At 42.4% G+C, this 17,882-nt stretch overlaps 1 protein-coding gene across 4 annotated transcripts in view; it reads left to right on the forward strand.

Moving 5' to 3' along the window:
* The window catches only part of LOC149290018 (integral membrane protein DGCR2/IDD-like), a 60,859-nt gene that overhangs the window by 13,724 nt on the left and 29,253 nt on the right, over positions 1-17,882 (forward strand). For 2 of the 4 annotated variants that reach the window (XM_089490080.1, XM_089490081.1), the window contains exons 2-3: positions 7,395-7,427; positions 16,004-16,126. In XM_089490080.1, coding sequence (XP_089346206.1) covers positions 7,395-7,427; positions 16,004-16,126 — 156 coding nt within the window. The remainder of the gene's footprint in view (positions 1-7,394; positions 7,428-16,003; positions 16,127-17,882) is intronic. The other 2 variants (XM_089490082.1, XM_089490083.1) reach the window with 1 other exon arrangement.

A 17,882-nucleotide genomic window follows, 5' to 3' on the forward strand; every position in this document is an offset into this window, starting at 1 on the left:
ATCAATTCCTACCTTTTAAATTCTATGCCTCTTTAAAATCCCCCCTTTAAATTCTCTGGTCAGGATCCTGTTGGAGTATTCAGTGTAAAAAATATTTGCACAACCAGTTTTGTGTTCTCACAGGCTGTTTATGTGCACTGTGATGTTCCTACATAGCCCCCTCACCCAGACTCTGTGGCTTTACGTTAAGCTAAAAGTGTATCAGATCTTGACCTATGGCTGCATTTTCTACTATCTTTAGTATAGATTGTTAAAAGTGTTTGTCATGACTCATACGAAATTGGTATATTAGTATACAGTAATCTCATTTTCCAAAACCAACTGCTTTTGCTTATTCGGAGACTCGTAATAGTGAATGCTCACTGTTGCATGGTGAATAGAATTACGAAGTAGAATACGTTATATACAATTAGATTTATATATAATTAGATTTCCTCCGTTCATATTTATTTTCCTTTTTTGCACATATACTGTTTCAGGGAATTTATTGGTACCAAAGAATAGCTGCAATATCATTCAAATTTTCAACAAATTTCTGGCTGGATTTGGACAATCGTATAAACCGAGTTCTGGAAGGCTGTGTGTTGAAATTGGCGCTCATACTTGTCATCTCTTTCTCTTTCCCAATTTACAAGGAAATTAGAAGCCTTAGAATCTGGCTTGTGAGGAAGTATCATAAAGTGGGAGGGAGCCAGGCCCATGATTCTCAGGGTGAGCACTGGTCCTGCAAGGTAGCAACTGTCCCTAACTCTGTACCATTCTCTCATCTTGGGTCAGGGAACATCCAGTCTTATTAAGGACATCCCTAAGTTTCTAAGAGCCAAGGGGCCAGCACTCTCTGTTCTAGCTTCCAACTGTAGCAGCCAAAAAGTACAGACCAGGTATTGTCATAGCAGAAATCTGTAGAATAGGAGATGGGGGGGAAAGGGTGTAACCATATACAGAAATACAATAGGACAAAATAAAAGGATTGGAAAGTCCTGAGACATTGTGGTTAGTGGTCTGAGTGTTGGACTAGGACTTTGGGAGACAATGGTTTGAATTGTCAGCCATGGAAACCCACTGGGGGATCTTGGGCAAGGAGCACTCTTGCAAACTTCCTCTGAATAAAATTTGGCTATGATAAGGTTGCGAAAAGTCAGTCTGTTTGAACGTGCAGAACAGCAGCAAACCTGACAATTGTCAAGTTACACTTCAACCCAAATGGCCTCACTTAGATGGGATCCTGAACGCCAGGAGCAAAAGGATAAACTGAATGTCGGACTTCCAGCAGTAAAAGAAGCACAAAGCTGTGCTACCAAAGAATGAGGTAAATGGGCAAAGGTTACTTCTATACCTGTAGACTATGTCGAGCAAGATAATTCCAGTTGAATTATTAAGGCCTGAAGCTGAAATTTCCCAAAGCTTTCTGCAGTTTCTCATGTGAACAGGGTTGTGAAAAAGAAGTGATCCCAGTTGCTAGGCCTGGCTGGGCCTTTGACCAGACTGAAACAAGGCATTGCTGGTGGAAAAAACAGTGAGGCCTGAATCCGTAGCTGTTGGGATTAAACTGTAAAAAGCTCACAGAAAAATGATTGTCTTGACACAAAGCATTATTAAACATTTCACCTAGATGTGCAGACTATGGTTTTATTGAACCACTAACAAGGATCTCATACCACAGGCTAATCCTGTTTGTGCACAGCCCTCCCATCCACTGCTTTTGGAAGCCATGACAGAGATGTGTGTGCAAAAAAGCAGAAACGTCTGATCTCCTTCTCTTCTGCAGATTAAGAGGGAGGGGAGTATGTGAGCTACAGGGCTGCTTTTGTTCACTTCCGATCCAAAATGTAGCCTCCTCTTTCTTTGTAAAGTAGGGTAGAGGGGGTTGTAAACAGGGGAAATAATTGGGAAGAAAAGTGCCCAGGGTGATCCAAACATGTCAGAGAAATGTGCCAGTCTTTTTTTATGGCATTGGGAAATTTCCTGACTTCAACCCTGTCTGGAAAATGGTATTGCTGACCTCAGAGAGTGAAAATCAACATGGAAAATTTTCTGTCAACACATGAGTCCAGGAGCTGGTGCTGATGCTTCCGATAGAAGCAAAACAACATTTCAGGCTATTTTTGGCAATAGTTTTGCTTCTGGTGCAGTTTTTGGAACATTAGGCTCTTAGGGAGCTTTCTTCACCTGCCAGATAGGACTGTACAGCACAGCGGAGGCATTTGAGCTGTTTTCACACTTGGCAAAAAAGGGGAATTGATTTGGGCTATTTTTTTGGGGACATGATGGATGATGTTATAGCAGGCTTGGTCTTTTTAAAAAAAACCAACTTTAAATATGCCCCAATCTGACTTGGTATTATAACATTGATTGGAAATTCTTTTGGATTAGGGGACCGTGCATGGTGACAATGGATCCTTCTGAGGAAATGTTTGTTGAGAACTGCAACCAGCCTGGACTGCATTGTGTGAGGCTCTGCACAGACGTAATAAACGGTTTGCTTTTGTCAAAGAGCTGCTCCGTGTGAAGCATCCCCCCAGTCCAGCTGGTGTATTGACTGCTGAGAAGTATTCCAAGTGTGAGGTGAGCCCCCGCCTAAGCAGACTTGGATGGGTGCCCAGGCAGCTTTGTTCTGACCACCCACACTATGCCCAGGAGGTAAGTGTCAGCTTGCCATCACTCTCTCTCCTCTAGTGAGAGAAAACAACTCTAGTTGCACAGTCCCTGTTGGCTCTCCCAGTTCAAAAGTGAGCTGGTTTTCCATTTTCACTTCTGCTATAGTAAATATAAGGATAGGATACCAGACGATAGAGCAGGGGTGGGAAACCTTAACCCTCCTGCTGATTTGGCCTAGAACTTCTGTCGTTCCCATCCAGCATCACCATTGCTAGGGGGCTGTGGGAGTTGGAGTCCAAAACATCTGGAGAGCCAAGGTTTTCCGATCTCTGTAACAGAGCAACACTACAGGATCCTTTGTAGCAAAGTGAATTTAACCTTACAGCAGTGGTTCTCAAATGTCTTATCATTTACATCTGCATGTGGACATCCCCCCTGCTTTACGTAGTATATGAACTATGAACAATCTCCAAGTGCTCTCCTTGCCTTTTCCCCCCCCTCCAGGACAGAAAAGCTTTGAGAAGAAGAGGACGAGGGATCGTGGTCTCCAAATCTCTCTCTCACAGACACCTGGGGTCCTGCCCCACAGTTTGACAACCACTGTCTTAGAGAATGTGTGTGAAGGAAGGATTTGGGTAAACATGCCCATTTCCTGTGCAGAATCTGGTATACTACCTTGCAGAATTTGCTTTCTTAGTATGTGAGCAGGCATCTCCTCTCCTGGCTAAGCTAGAAACAGAAGCTGGTTGTCTAGTTACAGGTTTTTGAGGTCAGTGGAGTGGCTGAAAGTGGCCCTAACAACATCAGGTTAAAGAATATGGAGGTTTTCAAGTATGAGTTTTGAAAGTGGCAAAAATGTATTTGCTGTAATGTCCAATGTCTGTAGGTCAGAGGTGCTCACTGACAAGTCTTTCTGTTCTATCAGGTAGTAGATTGTCATACAGTAATGGGAGAGGTAGCAAAATGATAACTGGCAAAGGAGTGCAACGGGGGATAATTTTGGCTATAACTTTGGAATACCAGTAAGAACAGCAATTCATTAGTCATGGAATGAAGAATGTTAGTTGGAATAATGGGAGTACTGAGGAGGGAAACATGGTTAGAATAGTTCACAGGGCTAGGAGGTTGAGATTCATTGCAACATTTTGTTGTAGGTTGCATTATTTATTTATTTGTTACGTTTATAGCCAGATTTTATTCCACTGAGCAAAGGTGATGTGCAGTGGCTCTCCTCCTTTCCACTTCATTCTCTCCACAGCAACCCTGTGAGGTGGGTCAAGATGAGAATATATTACTGTTTCACTTCTTAGTGGGGATGAAAAACCTCAGCCTCTGAAGTCCAAGTCCAATAGTGTAACCCTATACACCACACTGACTAATACTGATAGATAGAATTTGTTCATTTTAGTGATTTACCAAGCCTGAACACGCACAATTTGACAATGGAAGTAAGAATGCTTTGTAAAGAGAGACAATTCCTTCACGTGCATCTATATTATAACGTTCCAAGCAGGGAAGGTAATAAAATGAGTGTGATATAAGTCTAAGCCCACTTGAGGCAGAGTAAATAGTTCATTATCAAAGCTGAACATTGGTAGCACTCATTGAACTTTCTTTTTCTTGTGCCAGTACATTTACTGAAAGTGTTATGCCTCTCTTGATGTTGCCAGCTTGGCATGAGATAAGCCACTCCTTTTGTGAGCTTGCACCGAGATTTTAGTAGGAAGGAAGGATGGCATTTGATCTAGGTTCCTGTGTTGCATAACATGGAGCTCTATTTGATTTAGGCAGCTGAGTTTTTTTCTTCTTTTTTCTGTGCTGCTTTCCTTCATACTTTAGAAGCTTGGAACTACTTCCCTCTTTCAGCATGAGAAAAGGTCTCTTTGTTTTAAACACGCAAAATCTTCAGCAGAGGTTGGAGGTTATTGTAGAATTTTGAACCAGTCATTCAGTTCACGCAGTGAAAAAAGTCCTTGCCAATCCTGATGTTCAGCCAAAATGACACATCTCTTTAGCTTCTTGTGTTGGTCGTACTGGTCTTGCATCTGTCCCCCTCAGAACAAAGGGCAAAAATTGCAAAGATCCAAGTTCGTATCCAGCGCTTTCAATGGATTGGCTTGTGATCCCTAAAGGGCTCGGTTGAAACAAGCCCTGTTTGGGATTTCTGCCAGTTGAATGCAGTTGGGTGGCATGAGTTTGTATGCTTTATTCCTTTGACAGTTACATTGGCCATTAGTATGCAAAGGGATATTGGAGCACCTTTGAGACTGAGAGAAAGAAGGTTGCAGCATAAGCTTTTGTAGATTGAGTCTTCTTCATCAGATGCATGTGGATCTGATGAAGTATACTATGAAAGCTTATGCTACAAATTTCTTTCTCTTTGTTAGTCTCAATGGTGCTACATGACCCAGACTAACATGGCTGTGTCCTTGAATTCCACCATCAGGAGGGCAATGTTTTCTCACTCCATAACACAAAATAGAAAAGTTGCCAAGTTTTAATGTCTAGCTGCTAAATTGTCCGTCTTCCTTAACAATGGTATTCATGGGGATGGTTGCAAAAACCAAACAAAACAAAACCAAAAAAGCCTACTTGACAGACTCACTGTTTAATTTTGCTTTCTGAATTGCATAGTTTGCTAACACATTTATTACGGCTAGGAATTGTTTGGCCTTCCAGGTGTTACTGAACTGCAACTCCCAACAGCCCTAGCCAGCATCGCTGGTGATAAGGCATTCTGGGTATTACAGTTCACCATCCTGTGCAGGGCTACATAATTTCCACCCCTGGTTTATTAGGAGAGGCAAGAATGGCAGAAAAGTGGGCAGATTTTTGTGTTCAGCTAGGTAGTGGAAGAAGAGGAGACAGGGGAAAGAACAGAAAAATCCCAAACATGGACATATTTTACACCTATGAGATTGCTATTTATACCCAGTCTCAAAATGGAGACTTTCAGGTTGAAAGAGTAAGGCACTAACAGGTTTTGCAAGTTGCAAGTTTCAGATTTACATTTAGTAGGAGATTTTGGGACAAAGAAGAAAAGACCGATTCCTCATTTCTCTGCACATAAAGACTGGCTTCTGCTTGAGTCTTTTGTGTGTTACAAGCAAAATGCACTGGTTTTTGAGTCAGCGTAGAGTAATTATATGAAACGAAATATTACCATTATTTTAAATGGGTTATATATATTTATTTAAAAATAATTTTGTTTTAAGGCATTTATACAGTACACTCCAGAAGGAAAGAATATTGACAAAAACTAAGCCATAACCTTGTGACATTGCCTTGCCCATCCCAGAGGATTATGAACAGGGTGAAAGGGTGGCAAACTTTCTGTAGCGACACCCATGTTGTTACTGGATATGACTGTAAGTGTAAACTATGCATGTCAGACCTTAGTCAGCCATTCTAGCTCACCTGAAATATAGGTTTTATGCAAGCACTTGTACAATGTACAGCGGTTGAGTGTTGCTCTGGGGACACACTTGGCAACATTTGATGGATGTGAGGAAAACCTGGCCATCTCTCTGGACTGTTTTCACTTTGTGCAGCTCATTGTCTGTTCTGGGTGTTTAGTGCCTGGGCTCCTGCAGATATTTCCTCTTGTCTTCGCGTTAAATTTATCTGTTGCTCTTTGTTTTTAAATATGCACAAGTATTACTGTTGGAATCCTCCCCTCCCAATATATTTTGAATTTAGGCATGTGTGCTCAGAGCAGATGTAAAGACTTGGCCCCGTCGTTTGGGTGCCTTTTTGTTGGGATCTAATAACACTTTAAAAATGCAGCACAGTTTCAGGCCTTCAGCTGCTCTGTAAGAAAGAACAAGATTATTATCTCTGGGTTGCAGATGGAGGGGTGGGGCTGAGGATGAGAATAGTAGCTTACCTGAGGCCACCTAGTGAGTCTGTCCTAGGAGATGAGAGTTGTGCTGGAGATAAACAGCTGTTAGGTATATGGAACTTTGGAGAAGCAGTACACCTCTGAAATAGCAATTGCTGGTGAGGGTGGTTTCTTGCATGCATCTGACTGGCCAGATAGAAGCAAGATACATTGGGCTGCTCCCAGTCACCAGGACTGGAATTGGTGCTTTCAGGATGCTTTTGAAGGGCTGGGCTTCCCTCTATATTTATAATCCTGCCTTCTTGTGAGTTCAAGGTGGTGTACATAGGTTTTATCCCCGCCTTAATCCTTAGTACAGCCATTGGAGGTAGGCCAGGCGCAGAGATAGAGAGTGACTGGCCCAGGTTTACTATACTATTGTCTGTTCTTATCAGCAGGGGATCCATTCTGGACCCTGTTGTGGATAACAAAAAATGTGGGACCTCCTGTTCTTTCCTATGGCACGCACATCCAGTTAAAACGGTGTGGTTTGCCATCTGTGGAAGCTCAAATCTGTGGATGGCAAGCCCAAGAGCCCACTGTAGTCTCTTTTCATGGCTTAGTGGGAATGAAAACCTGGCTTTCTCAAAGCCAGTTCCTAGACTATACTAGCAAGTGCTGTGGAGGTGGAGGCCCTGGCCATACAAAATGAACAATCCACTATGCCACTCTCTCTTTCTCAGCATGACTTCTTCCCTTTCCTTACTTCTGGGAAAAGTCTGAGGTTGTGCTCATGATAATTGCTTGTTATAAATACAGACAGCTGCAAGTGTGTTGTAGCTGAAGTAGGTGAATCTTGTGTTTTCATCCATCCCCTAGTTGTGTATTTTTTTCTTTAAAAGGTTGACCATCCTTGTATTGGTACATTTAAGTCTTCTATCCTTTTGTAAGTTTTCTTTTACATTTCAAATTGCAGGTGCACGGCTAGCTCTGGCAAGACTTCTTTCAGGTGAGTGTCTGAATTGGACAGATTGTAATAGGATCAAATTATCTCAATAGTAGTTTCCCTCTTATTTCGATGTTTGGATGCATATTTTTTGGCTGTCCCTCTGAAATGTCTTTAAAAAAAAAGAAAGAAAACCCTTCTATTAAACGCCCACATTTGATACAGGTTTCTCATTGTCCCTAAAATATTTTTTATGGATAATAAGGAACTTGTAAGTATGTAACCAGACATTTCCCCCTGGTTTTTTTAGACTTTGGGAATGGGTTTATTATATTTTTGAAACCTTAATAGATTTGTTTTCAGATATACTGGTTTTGTATGACTAAACTAACCTTCATCCTTCTGTCCCATGTGCATCGATTTGAACAAAGAATTCTAGATGAGGACAGAGGCCCTCAAGAGGACTTGAGTGAGCATCTGAATGGTTGCTACATGTAGAAAAGAACATTCTTGGGTTTTTTTCCCCCCAGCATTAACATGCTCTGCATGGTACTTTGGGATGTGAGGGAGGGTAGAAGTTTATGACATTATGAGTGCAGCAGAGAAAGTTAATACAGATCTTCCCCTCTTTCCTCTCCTGGATTGTTAGAACTCAGGTTCACCTAATAACATGGATTAACAACTGAGCCAGGATGGGACAAAGTGTTTCATGCAGTGTCTAATGTTATGGAATGCTTTGCCATAGGATGTGGGGGTGGACACAGGAGATGGCTCTAAAAGAGGATTAGCCTATGGGCCTGTTGATAACCTTTGACCAGGAGAGCTCAGTGGAAGCTCCAGATTGGAGGCAGGGTGGCTCCAAATGCTGGTTCTTGCTGAGGAAAGCTGATGTCGCCTTGAGGTTTTCTTTCCTAGGCTGCATTGGCACATCAGAAATAATCCGGTTTGGCACCAACAACTGCCTCAGCTCAGTGCTATGGTATTCTGGGAACTGTAGTTTGTTGTGGCACCAGAGGTCTTCTCTGGTGCCACAGCAAACCCGTCACATATGGGGGATCAGTATGGGAAATGGTATGTGTCAGACCAGAGACCCGATTTACACAGTAGTCAGCCAGGTGCCTATGGGAAGCCCCCAGATAGGATACACATGAGACATACTGCTCATGATCCTAGAGATCTCATACTGCCATCCTCACCAATGTGAGGATGTCCATAAAATATTTGCTGTCCTCACCAATGTGAAGATGTCCATTAAATATTTGCTAGTTGAATCTTCTTGTTTTCTCTTCCCTCCCCATTTCTTTTCTTTTTTAATATCTCCGAAGCTGCAGGCAGGCATTCCCTTGTCTTTTAATCTCTGCGCTATGCTTAGAAAACATTGCAAATAAATAAACCAAGGGGTCTGTCTTCTGTTCTTCTGACAGTACTTGAAAGGATATCCCACATCTCAGGTGTAGGGTTTGGGATGCAGGGCTAGTGGGGTTTTGTGGGGGAAAGGAGGACACCTGAAAATTCTGCGGCACATAGAGGCTTCTTGTAGGCCTTTGCATGCCACCTTTTTAACTTCCTGGTTTCATATGTTTTTAGCTAATTCTGAAAGCAGATCTTGTAATTCCCAATGCATTTCACTAAATTTGCTGCACAAGGAAACTCCTTATATGTCATTTGCCTGTGTCCGTGTGTGTTTGCGTGAGAGAGACTGAGAGAAGAGAGAGAGAAGCTGGAAGAATTCAAAGATCTATCTCTCACTCTTTAAGCAGACTCTTAAGTTTCCCAGTACCAGCTTAACATTCTGCTTGCTAGGACTAGCTCGAACGCTGGGATGTCTTTCATTAAACTTGCTGACTTGAGAGCTGCTGGAAAGAATCCCTGTGCCTCAGGCTCATATCATCAGGTGCCAAACATGACATGGAAAACGGTTGGAAGTCCAACACAAAGATGTGAGAAGCTGACTTTACAGTTAACGTCTTCAAACTTAGCTGGTTACTGCTTAACACCCTTGAGCAGTGACAGTATTAGAGTCAGGGCACATTCACTTTTCTGAAGGAATTGAAAGGTGGTCTTGGAGTGGCATGGCTAATGCCATTCTTGTCCCTGTTTGCCATTTTCCTGATCCTGATGCATTGGGTGTAACTCTGGAATAATGGTGAGTTCCGTGCGCTCTTAATAACCGTTAAATGCACACAGTTCCTGGAGTGCGTAGGGATTTGTATAGCCTGGCATAACAGGTGCAGTCTACTTAGCAAAGCAAGCTTCTAACACAAGATAATTGGCACCAAGCAAGTACAATTTCTTAGGTAAATGATTGCACACCTGCCTGAGCTCTACTAAGTTACCTCACCCCTCTGAGAAAGATGTTTCCCCCTGTCCGGCATAAAGTCCCAAGAATGCTGGATAGTGGAGGCCCTGTTTTCACCAAGAAAGCTGTTTTTTCTCCCAGTCTGCCAATTATAAGACATCCTTTAGAAGAGGGGAGAGATGTATTTAAGATGAGATGAAGTGCAGTCCCATCTGATCTTGCTCTGGGGTTCATGTGCCTTCTTACAGCCTAAAGAGCAGTGGCCCGTGGGGAAAATTCCTCTCTGCTGTGGGAACCTGAGTAGATGGTCAACTATCGATGGTCTGCTTTGGCCAGCTGAGGGAATTTGTGGGCTGTTTCTGTATGTTGTTATTGGTGCATCCATGTAGCATTTCTGTATAATGAATAAACTGCCATCCTGTCGTACAGTGGGACCTTGTTGTCCAATGAGATTTGGTTTCAGCTTCCTCCATGGGTAATAAAATTCATGGATGCTCAAGTCCCATTAAATATAATGTCAGAGCAAAATGGTGTCCCTTATATAAAATGGAAAATCAAGGTTTGCTATTTTGAATTTACACTTTTTGGGAATAATTTGAATCTGTGGATCAAGAGGGCTGATTGTACCTGTGACTGTTTCATTTTAGCAAATCCTTGAATCTGATTTGGCTGCCGACAGTTGATCAGGCTTGTCCAGAATCCTGCACCTATTAAATCCAAGATTAGAGCCTAGTGATCTCCAGATCTTCTGGGCTACGATCCCAGAATCTCCGAGCCAGAAAGCAGATAGGAAGAAAATACATTTATTTGAGATGTGGTGCTGGAGAAGAGTGCTGAGGATCCCAGAAGCCAGAGGGTTCTGGGAAATGTAGTTCACGATATCTGGAGAGCACTGGGTTTCAAAAGGTTGCTGTGGAATTTGATTTTTTTGGTATCTTCCTTGGCGTTTGAGAGTGAGAGATGGGGTGGGGGTCAGTTTTCAGTATTATTTGCTTAGAGTCACCATTCTTCCGGGCTCTGGTTCTTTTCTGGCACCTCTGAAACTTAACATTTCTGAGTGGAGAATATCTTTCTGTAGTACATATCTGTGCAAATTCATGAGTGTGTGCATCTCGGCATGCAGTGCTCGGTATGCTGTTTGGCACACATAGAAATAGTCATGTCCTTTGGAAGTTAATCTTAAACCAGAGGAATACACACTCCCCAGGGTTTTTAAATCGGGCAGAGTAAACAAATGTAGCATGAAGCAGATGGAGTAGTGCACCGAGGAATGTCAGTTGGAGATGGAGTTATAAGGGAATCCTCTATGTTACAAAGATTTCGGTGTTACAAGTATGTCTTTGTTTTCAACCATGAAAAGCTAGAAGGCATGCCACCGACAGTGCCCAGCTCAGGTTCTGTCTTAGCACTCCCACTTTGCTCTTGCAGTAGTTGCATGACAGTGGAATGTTTTGATAGTAGTAGAGGATGGGAATGGGGTGAGTAGCTTGAAGCGGTAGTTTAGTCTGCGCAGGACAGTGGTCAGCAAGGACTGGGATTTGGGGATGTTTCACTGGTGACAGGGCTGGTCTGTTTTGTCTCCTCAAAGACACGACCTTGGCTTGCTATTGTGGCTACAAGTATGTATTCAGATAAAATTTTTGTGGCTGTTTTCAAAAGTGGAGATCATTGCATGCTATTCCAAGTGTTAGAGGTTGTCGTAAACTTAACATTTCGTTTAATGACAAAAATAAAAACTTTTTAAAAGTATCTCTTCTGTGTCTTGAGGCAGGTCAGGACATAAAACATGCCCCTTTCCCACCGTATAAATCTCTTAGATATGTGTTCTTCTTGGGAGCATGTTGTTATTATGCCTTCAAGTCAGGTTTGATATGACCCTGTCCTAGGGTTTCTTTGGCAAAATTTATTCAGGGGAGTGTTGGAATTGCCTTCCTTAAGGCTGAGAGAGTGTGGTTTGCTGGAGGTCACCAGTAGGTTTTTGTGGCAATGTGGGATTTGAACCTTCACCTTCCAATGTTCTAGTCCAACATTCAAACCACGACATCATGCTTGACTCTTTTAGGGCATGCTCTGGTTTAACAATGTAGGTCAATACTGTGGAAGCATATACATTTAGGACTTTATGAACTGCAGGGTTTTGGCACAGATATCTTTCACGTCCTACAGTTCTTTCACCTTAAATTGGCCTTCAAGGGCATTTTAGGAAAAACTACTTTAATCATTCACCTATCAATGATAAGACTTTGTTTCAGGCCATAGCCTGGTACTAGAGGAAGAAAGAAACTTAGGTGGGATACAGACCGCCAGAAAGAGGTGGCCGGGAGCCGCCTCTCTTTTCCACGTAACCGCGCCACAGCAACCAAATTGTGCGGCGCAGCTACGCGGAAAGAAAGGGCGTGCTGAAAAGTGGCTCCTTTTAGCGCTGCTGCAAACTGCCTGCGGCGGCTCAAGCACATCACTGCTGCGTCGCCCATCTGGACAGCGCGCAGCAGCGATGTTACAGCTGTGCGCGTCGTGTATATGGCACTACACAGCTATGACATCCTGGTGCTGTGCTAGGGTTGTGGGGAGTCTGGAAACGGCGCCCCGAGGCACCCCTAGCACGTCGCCAGGATGTGCTAAAGGGCCCATCTGTACAGGGCCTTAGTAAAGTTTAAGAACTGAGTGTGATCCCAATCCTCGAACAATGTTCCTTTAAAACAACAATCTTGTATTTACAGTAGTATCCAAAGACATGGCTGTGTTAATTTATATTAGCATACAGTGGAATCTTGCAGTACCTTTGGGATTATTTGGAAGAAAGAAGTTTGTAGCGTAAGCTTTTGTGGACTCATTCTGCTTCATGAGATGCAGTTAGTGAAGGGCCATTGTAGCGGCTGTTTTCGTGGGCTGGTTTTTAAGTAAGATCCCCTTTTGAAGCAGAAGTAATACTTAGTTTCTAGATGAATAGTGGGAAACCAACCCACCCACCCCCCTTTAGTTGTAGGCTGGTGGCCATATGCTGGCTTTTTAGTTTATTCTTCATATTTATGGTGAAGAGCCAGACAGATTGGATACGGCAGTATTTATACATCTAGTCCTGAGAACTGCCAGCCCTAATAATGTGAACAAGAATAATGGTCCAGAATGCTGGGCTGATGACATGGTTGGCCTGCATGAGCACAGTGCTGTGTACATTTATGTGCTGCTGCAGCAAAACAACCCCTTTGGGATACTTCTCACTTTCCATTTTGCAAATGCATTATGGGACACTTTGGGAATGCATTCTGGAGTGCAACATGCATGCATCTCACATTGGTTGAGAACTGTGCAGGTATGTTTAGCTGGGGGAGGCAGGAGGGGTGAGAAATGTACTGGAACAACAAAGAGCGATTGGGGCCTGCTTCTGAATGCAGGATAAGCTGTAGTTTAAAAATGATTTGTGTGTGTGTATTTTTTGTGTGTACATGCATGCATGTGCACATGCCATTATCAGCTGACCTAAGGCACAATTTGCTGTTTTGCTGCCTGGGATAAAAAGTAGAGTAGAAAATATATGGATGCGAGAGCTGGACAGTTAAGAAAGCGGATAGGAAGAAAATAAATTTGAGATGTGATGCTGGAGAAGAGTGCTGAGGATACCATGGACCACCTAGAAGACAAACAAATGGGTCCTAGTACAGATCGAGCCAGAAATCTCCCTGACAAAACTGAAGCTGCCTTACTTTGGCCGCATCATGAGAAGGTACAACTCATTGGGGGGGAAAACCAATAGTGCTGGGAAAGGTGGAGGGCAGCAGAAAGAGAGGAAGGCCGCATGTTAGATGGATGGACTCTATTAAGGAGGTCACGGGTATGACTTTGCAGGACCTGAGCAGAGTAGCGGAGGACAGGGAGTCTTGGAGATGTCTCATCCACAGGGTCACCGTGAATCGAGATTGATTCAAGGAGTTAACAACAGCAACAACAACAACAAAGAAAATATATACTCCATGCACATGTGACAATAAATTGAGAATGGCTATGCAAAGTCACATTATAATGAAACAGTTTCATTACAGTGAATTATCATGGCTGTATGGCCAACTGTGAACTCTGACTGGTAGCGCCTTTCTGAGATCTTGGTTGGGACAGAGGCTGTTCCCTGGCATCGCTACCTGAGATCCTTTTAACTGGAGATGTTGGCGTCTGAAGCTCTGCACGTGGAGCATGGGCTGTGGCTTCAGAGGGCACCAGAGCTTCTCCCCGGCCCTGCTTCTGTGCATTCTTCTGGCATGAGAGAAGGGTGTGGTTATTATTTATACAGTGCTTTAATAGCTTGGCACACTCAACAGTTGCGTCCAACCCCACAACAGACCTTCAGGTTTACAATACTGAGAAAGATGACCATTAGGGAAACGAAAAGGAAAGGAGTAGGTGGAGATTGGAAGGCCAGCTTTGCAAGAAGTGGCATCATTTCAGACGCTGTGTTTAAACTGTGGCAGATGGACTTCATGCTGGGGGAGTGGGATCTACTGTGATTTGCTCTAAAAACAAGGAGGCCTTCTCTGTGGGGTCAGAGGCTTTGAAATGCCTTCCCAAAGGAAATGCTCTTGGTGCCGGCCTTGTTTACTTCGCAAGAATCCATTTCCACAAAATCCATTTAATTCATTAAACTTTTCATTATTAGGTTAAAAACCTTTAAAAAAAGTATTCGCTGAAACGGCAAAGATGTTTCCCCCTCTTAAAAAAAAGCGATGGAGTAAAGTACAAGCTGTCAATCGTGACTCAAAAATAACATTAAGTGTTTCGTGACTAAACTAGCACATTTCCAAACTAGTGTTTGGAATTTTTAACCAGTTCAGGGTAACAAAGATAATGCCGTAACTTGTCTCCAAGCTCCGATTAATGTGAATCCTGCAAACCTAAGTAGCGGGATGCCCTAGCTTAGACATGATTTGAAATCCCCAAAGGTGTGTTGGTCCGTGTGGGGGCAGAAAACTGAGCCTAAGTCAAGCATTCTTAAGCTTTGACAGAAGTGAAGGTAATCCACGATGCTCACCTTTCCTCCCTCTTGGGCGGCGGTGTGATTTACTTCATAACCTAATCGCCAGCCTTGGCATGCTACCTTTTCTTTTCTTCTGGATGGAAATCATTTTCAAAAAGCCTTGTTTGATTGTACAGCGTTTCTAGTGTAGGGTATGATGTATGTAGGATGTAATTTTAGGGGGGGAACACCACACACCCCCTAAATGGGTCAAAGCTGTTTTGGCTGCGTTGCACCATATGCTGTCGTCTATAGTAGTCTAGCAGGACTGAGTTCTTAGCTGTCTTTGTGACCTCAATGTTCATTCCAAGTAGGCGGCGTGTTGAGCAGGACAAGCCTATTTTTATTTCCTCCCTCTGGCTTGAGCTGCTTCTGTGCTCCTTAAGACAAAGCACTTCATGATATCGTGCAACTATTTGTTGTATTACACATTTTATCCACGGGTGCCATCTGTTTTGATTTTCCAGCGAGTTTAAACTCTTCCTTTGAGACCTAATATTTAAGTAAAACAACTTTACAATCAATTTAAAAAAATTTTTGGGAGGCTTACTACACTTTGTAACTGTAAGAATCATATTTTATTTAAAAATAGTCTCTTTTGATTCCAAATTGCGGATTATGTCATCCAAAGATGGACCAGCTTCATGCTGCTGACACAGGCCTGCGTTTGGTGAATGCCAATTTGGGAAACTTGGCTGCTTTGGAGAAAAACATTTTAATTTTTACAGTGCTTTATAAATAAAGGTTAATAATAATAATAATAATAATAATAATAATAACAGGAATGATTCAAAAGCACCCAAATATTTGTGGATGATCACTGCTAGCCTAAATGAATTGGGATTGTAGTAAAACACTCCTTCATTGTTTGTCTGTGAAGGTGATCTCGACAAGGTTAATGATGGCTGTCAGTCAGTTGAACAGTGATAAGAGCTAATGAAATGAAATCCATCAAGTAATCAATTTGGTGGGAAATTTGCCAGCGGAGCGGGGACAAACTAGATAAATGTATTTTTAATGAAAGCGATGGACTTGTTTTGGGATTTCAGTATTAATGTGTTTCGAGAATTAAGTTAATTAAGTTATTAATTCATGAAATGAGCCATGGCGTTAAGAGCTAACAAATTTTACACTGCCCAATGCCTAGTCTGTGTCTAGAATGTTTTCCGTTACCTTTGTTTTGTATGTTTAGTGAAGGATTAGCGTTTCCTCTGTAAAAGTTTTGCTTAAGCTGGGTGCTGAAATGATGTAGTAGTTCAGTTTCCGAATAGAGGTTTCATTTTAGATGATGTTCAACTGGCAACCTTCAGTCGTTGTCTCCTTTGTCTTTTGCAGAGCTACGCTGTATCCCTGGGCAATTTGCTTGTCGCAGTGGTTCCATCCAGTGCATCCCCTTGAACTGGCAGTGTGATGGATGGCCCACCTGCGAGGATGAGAGCGACGAAGTTGACTGCCCAAGTAAGTGTACCTTTACATCCAGAGCTTTCAGAAGTGACTTCTTACAAAAGAACAAGTCATTTGTAATTAACCCCCATATGCAGTCGCTGAGGGATAACTAAGGCACACTGCAGCAATAATCCAGTTTGAGACTGCTTTAACTGTCCCGGCTCAGTGCTAAGGAATCCTGGGAATTGTCATTTGTTGTGGCGCCAGAACTCTCTGACAGAGAAGGCTAAATGTCTCACAAAACTACAGAATGCCCTAGCGTTGAGCCAGGGCACTTAAAGCGGTCTCAAACTGGATTATTTCTGCAGTGTGTTTTGGACCGAAGTGACGTTATGATGGTAACATAACAAGGGATAACTTCACAGCTGGTTTGATGTTGCAGGACATATGCCACCTCACCACTTAGGTGTGTTTCAGGGTTGTATTCTAGTGTTTCAAAGATAAAATAGTAAAAGAATTGCAGTGTAACGGATAACTTTAAAAAGCAACTTTCTAAGCTCTCCTAAAATGGATTACGGGTTCTACTTAAGCAGGAAAGTCTTAACATGTATCTCTTGCACTTTTTAGGGAAATAACCAGAATGTTGGAAACAAAAGCTGGTTAGCTGATGTTGTCTGCGATTCTCTGTTCAGATTTCCCCCTCCAGCACTATGGCTTAAAAACAAAATAGGCCCATCAACAGTTCTGCTCTTTTCAAGGCTCTAATTTGTTGGGAGTTCATTTCCCAAAAGCTATAGGAGTTGCATTGGGGAATTTGGGAGTTGAGGTCAGTAACTAAGAAGGACCAGAAGTTGAGGACCATAGATCAGGCTTGCTGTAATAGGACAGGCTAGTTGCCGCTTTCATTTTTTTGCAGGGCCTTTTACCCCGCTGGTCTTTCCATTTCTGAACAAGCCTGGGCCTTATTTGTATTTTGTAATTCATGCGCTTCTGAGATTGAACATAAAAGGACTTTTAGATGAGTCAGTCATGTTTAATGCCAGGTATGAAAGTCTCTTAGCATGTGTAAGTTGTGTCATTAGTTTTAAAATTGGGCTTCTACTGGGATGGAAAACCAGAACGTTGAGTGATTCTTTGGCAGAGAGAAAGTGTGCAGCAAAAGGCTTAGTATAAGATTACATAAGCGATACCATATATATATATATATATATACGGCATATTCTTCGTAGCTATTTTTTATGCTCCCCATTTGTGTTCATCTTTCAGCACAGATGCAGAGCTCTGTTTGTTTTGGCTGAATGAATTCAACCGTAATTTGTAATAAAGCAGCAGTTTCTAGGTGCCCTGATTTAAAACAAACAGTTACGGCATATGCCTAATAACTGAGTCAGCATAGGACAGACCAAGAACGGAACGCTTAGTGCGAATGTGACAGTAGGGAAGGCAGCTAGTATTGGGAAGAATATTGGAAGAAAAGTGAAGAATGAGAGCATGGGAGACGGTTGGAAGTGGCCAAGAGGCATTTGTATCAAAGTAGATTTTACTGTTGGGGTTCTGAAACTTAATTCTATACCTTTGATGCATTCTGTTGTTTTAAGTCTACAGGCAATTTAATCTTATTTTAATCTTGGATTTTGGTCTGTTTTTAGCTACCTGTGGTTTTGTTGGTATTTCGTTTTATCTGTAAGCCACCTTGAGTCCTGGTCTGGGGGGGGGAAAGGTGTGGTATAAATTAAGCAATGGCTTGATAATCCTGTTTTCTTGAAAGCTTGCAATCTCAACATTTAAAAGTAGCATAGATTTGAGCAGTCAGTGTTTAATAGCAAGT

Source organism: Sceloporus occidentalis, unplaced genomic scaffold, assembly GCF_023333645.1.
Source record: "Sceloporus occidentalis isolate IW3139 unplaced genomic scaffold, rSceOcc1.0.p SCAF_41, whole genome shotgun sequence".
Classification (NCBI taxonomy): Eukaryota; Metazoa; Chordata; class Lepidosauria; order Squamata; family Phrynosomatidae; genus Sceloporus; species Sceloporus occidentalis.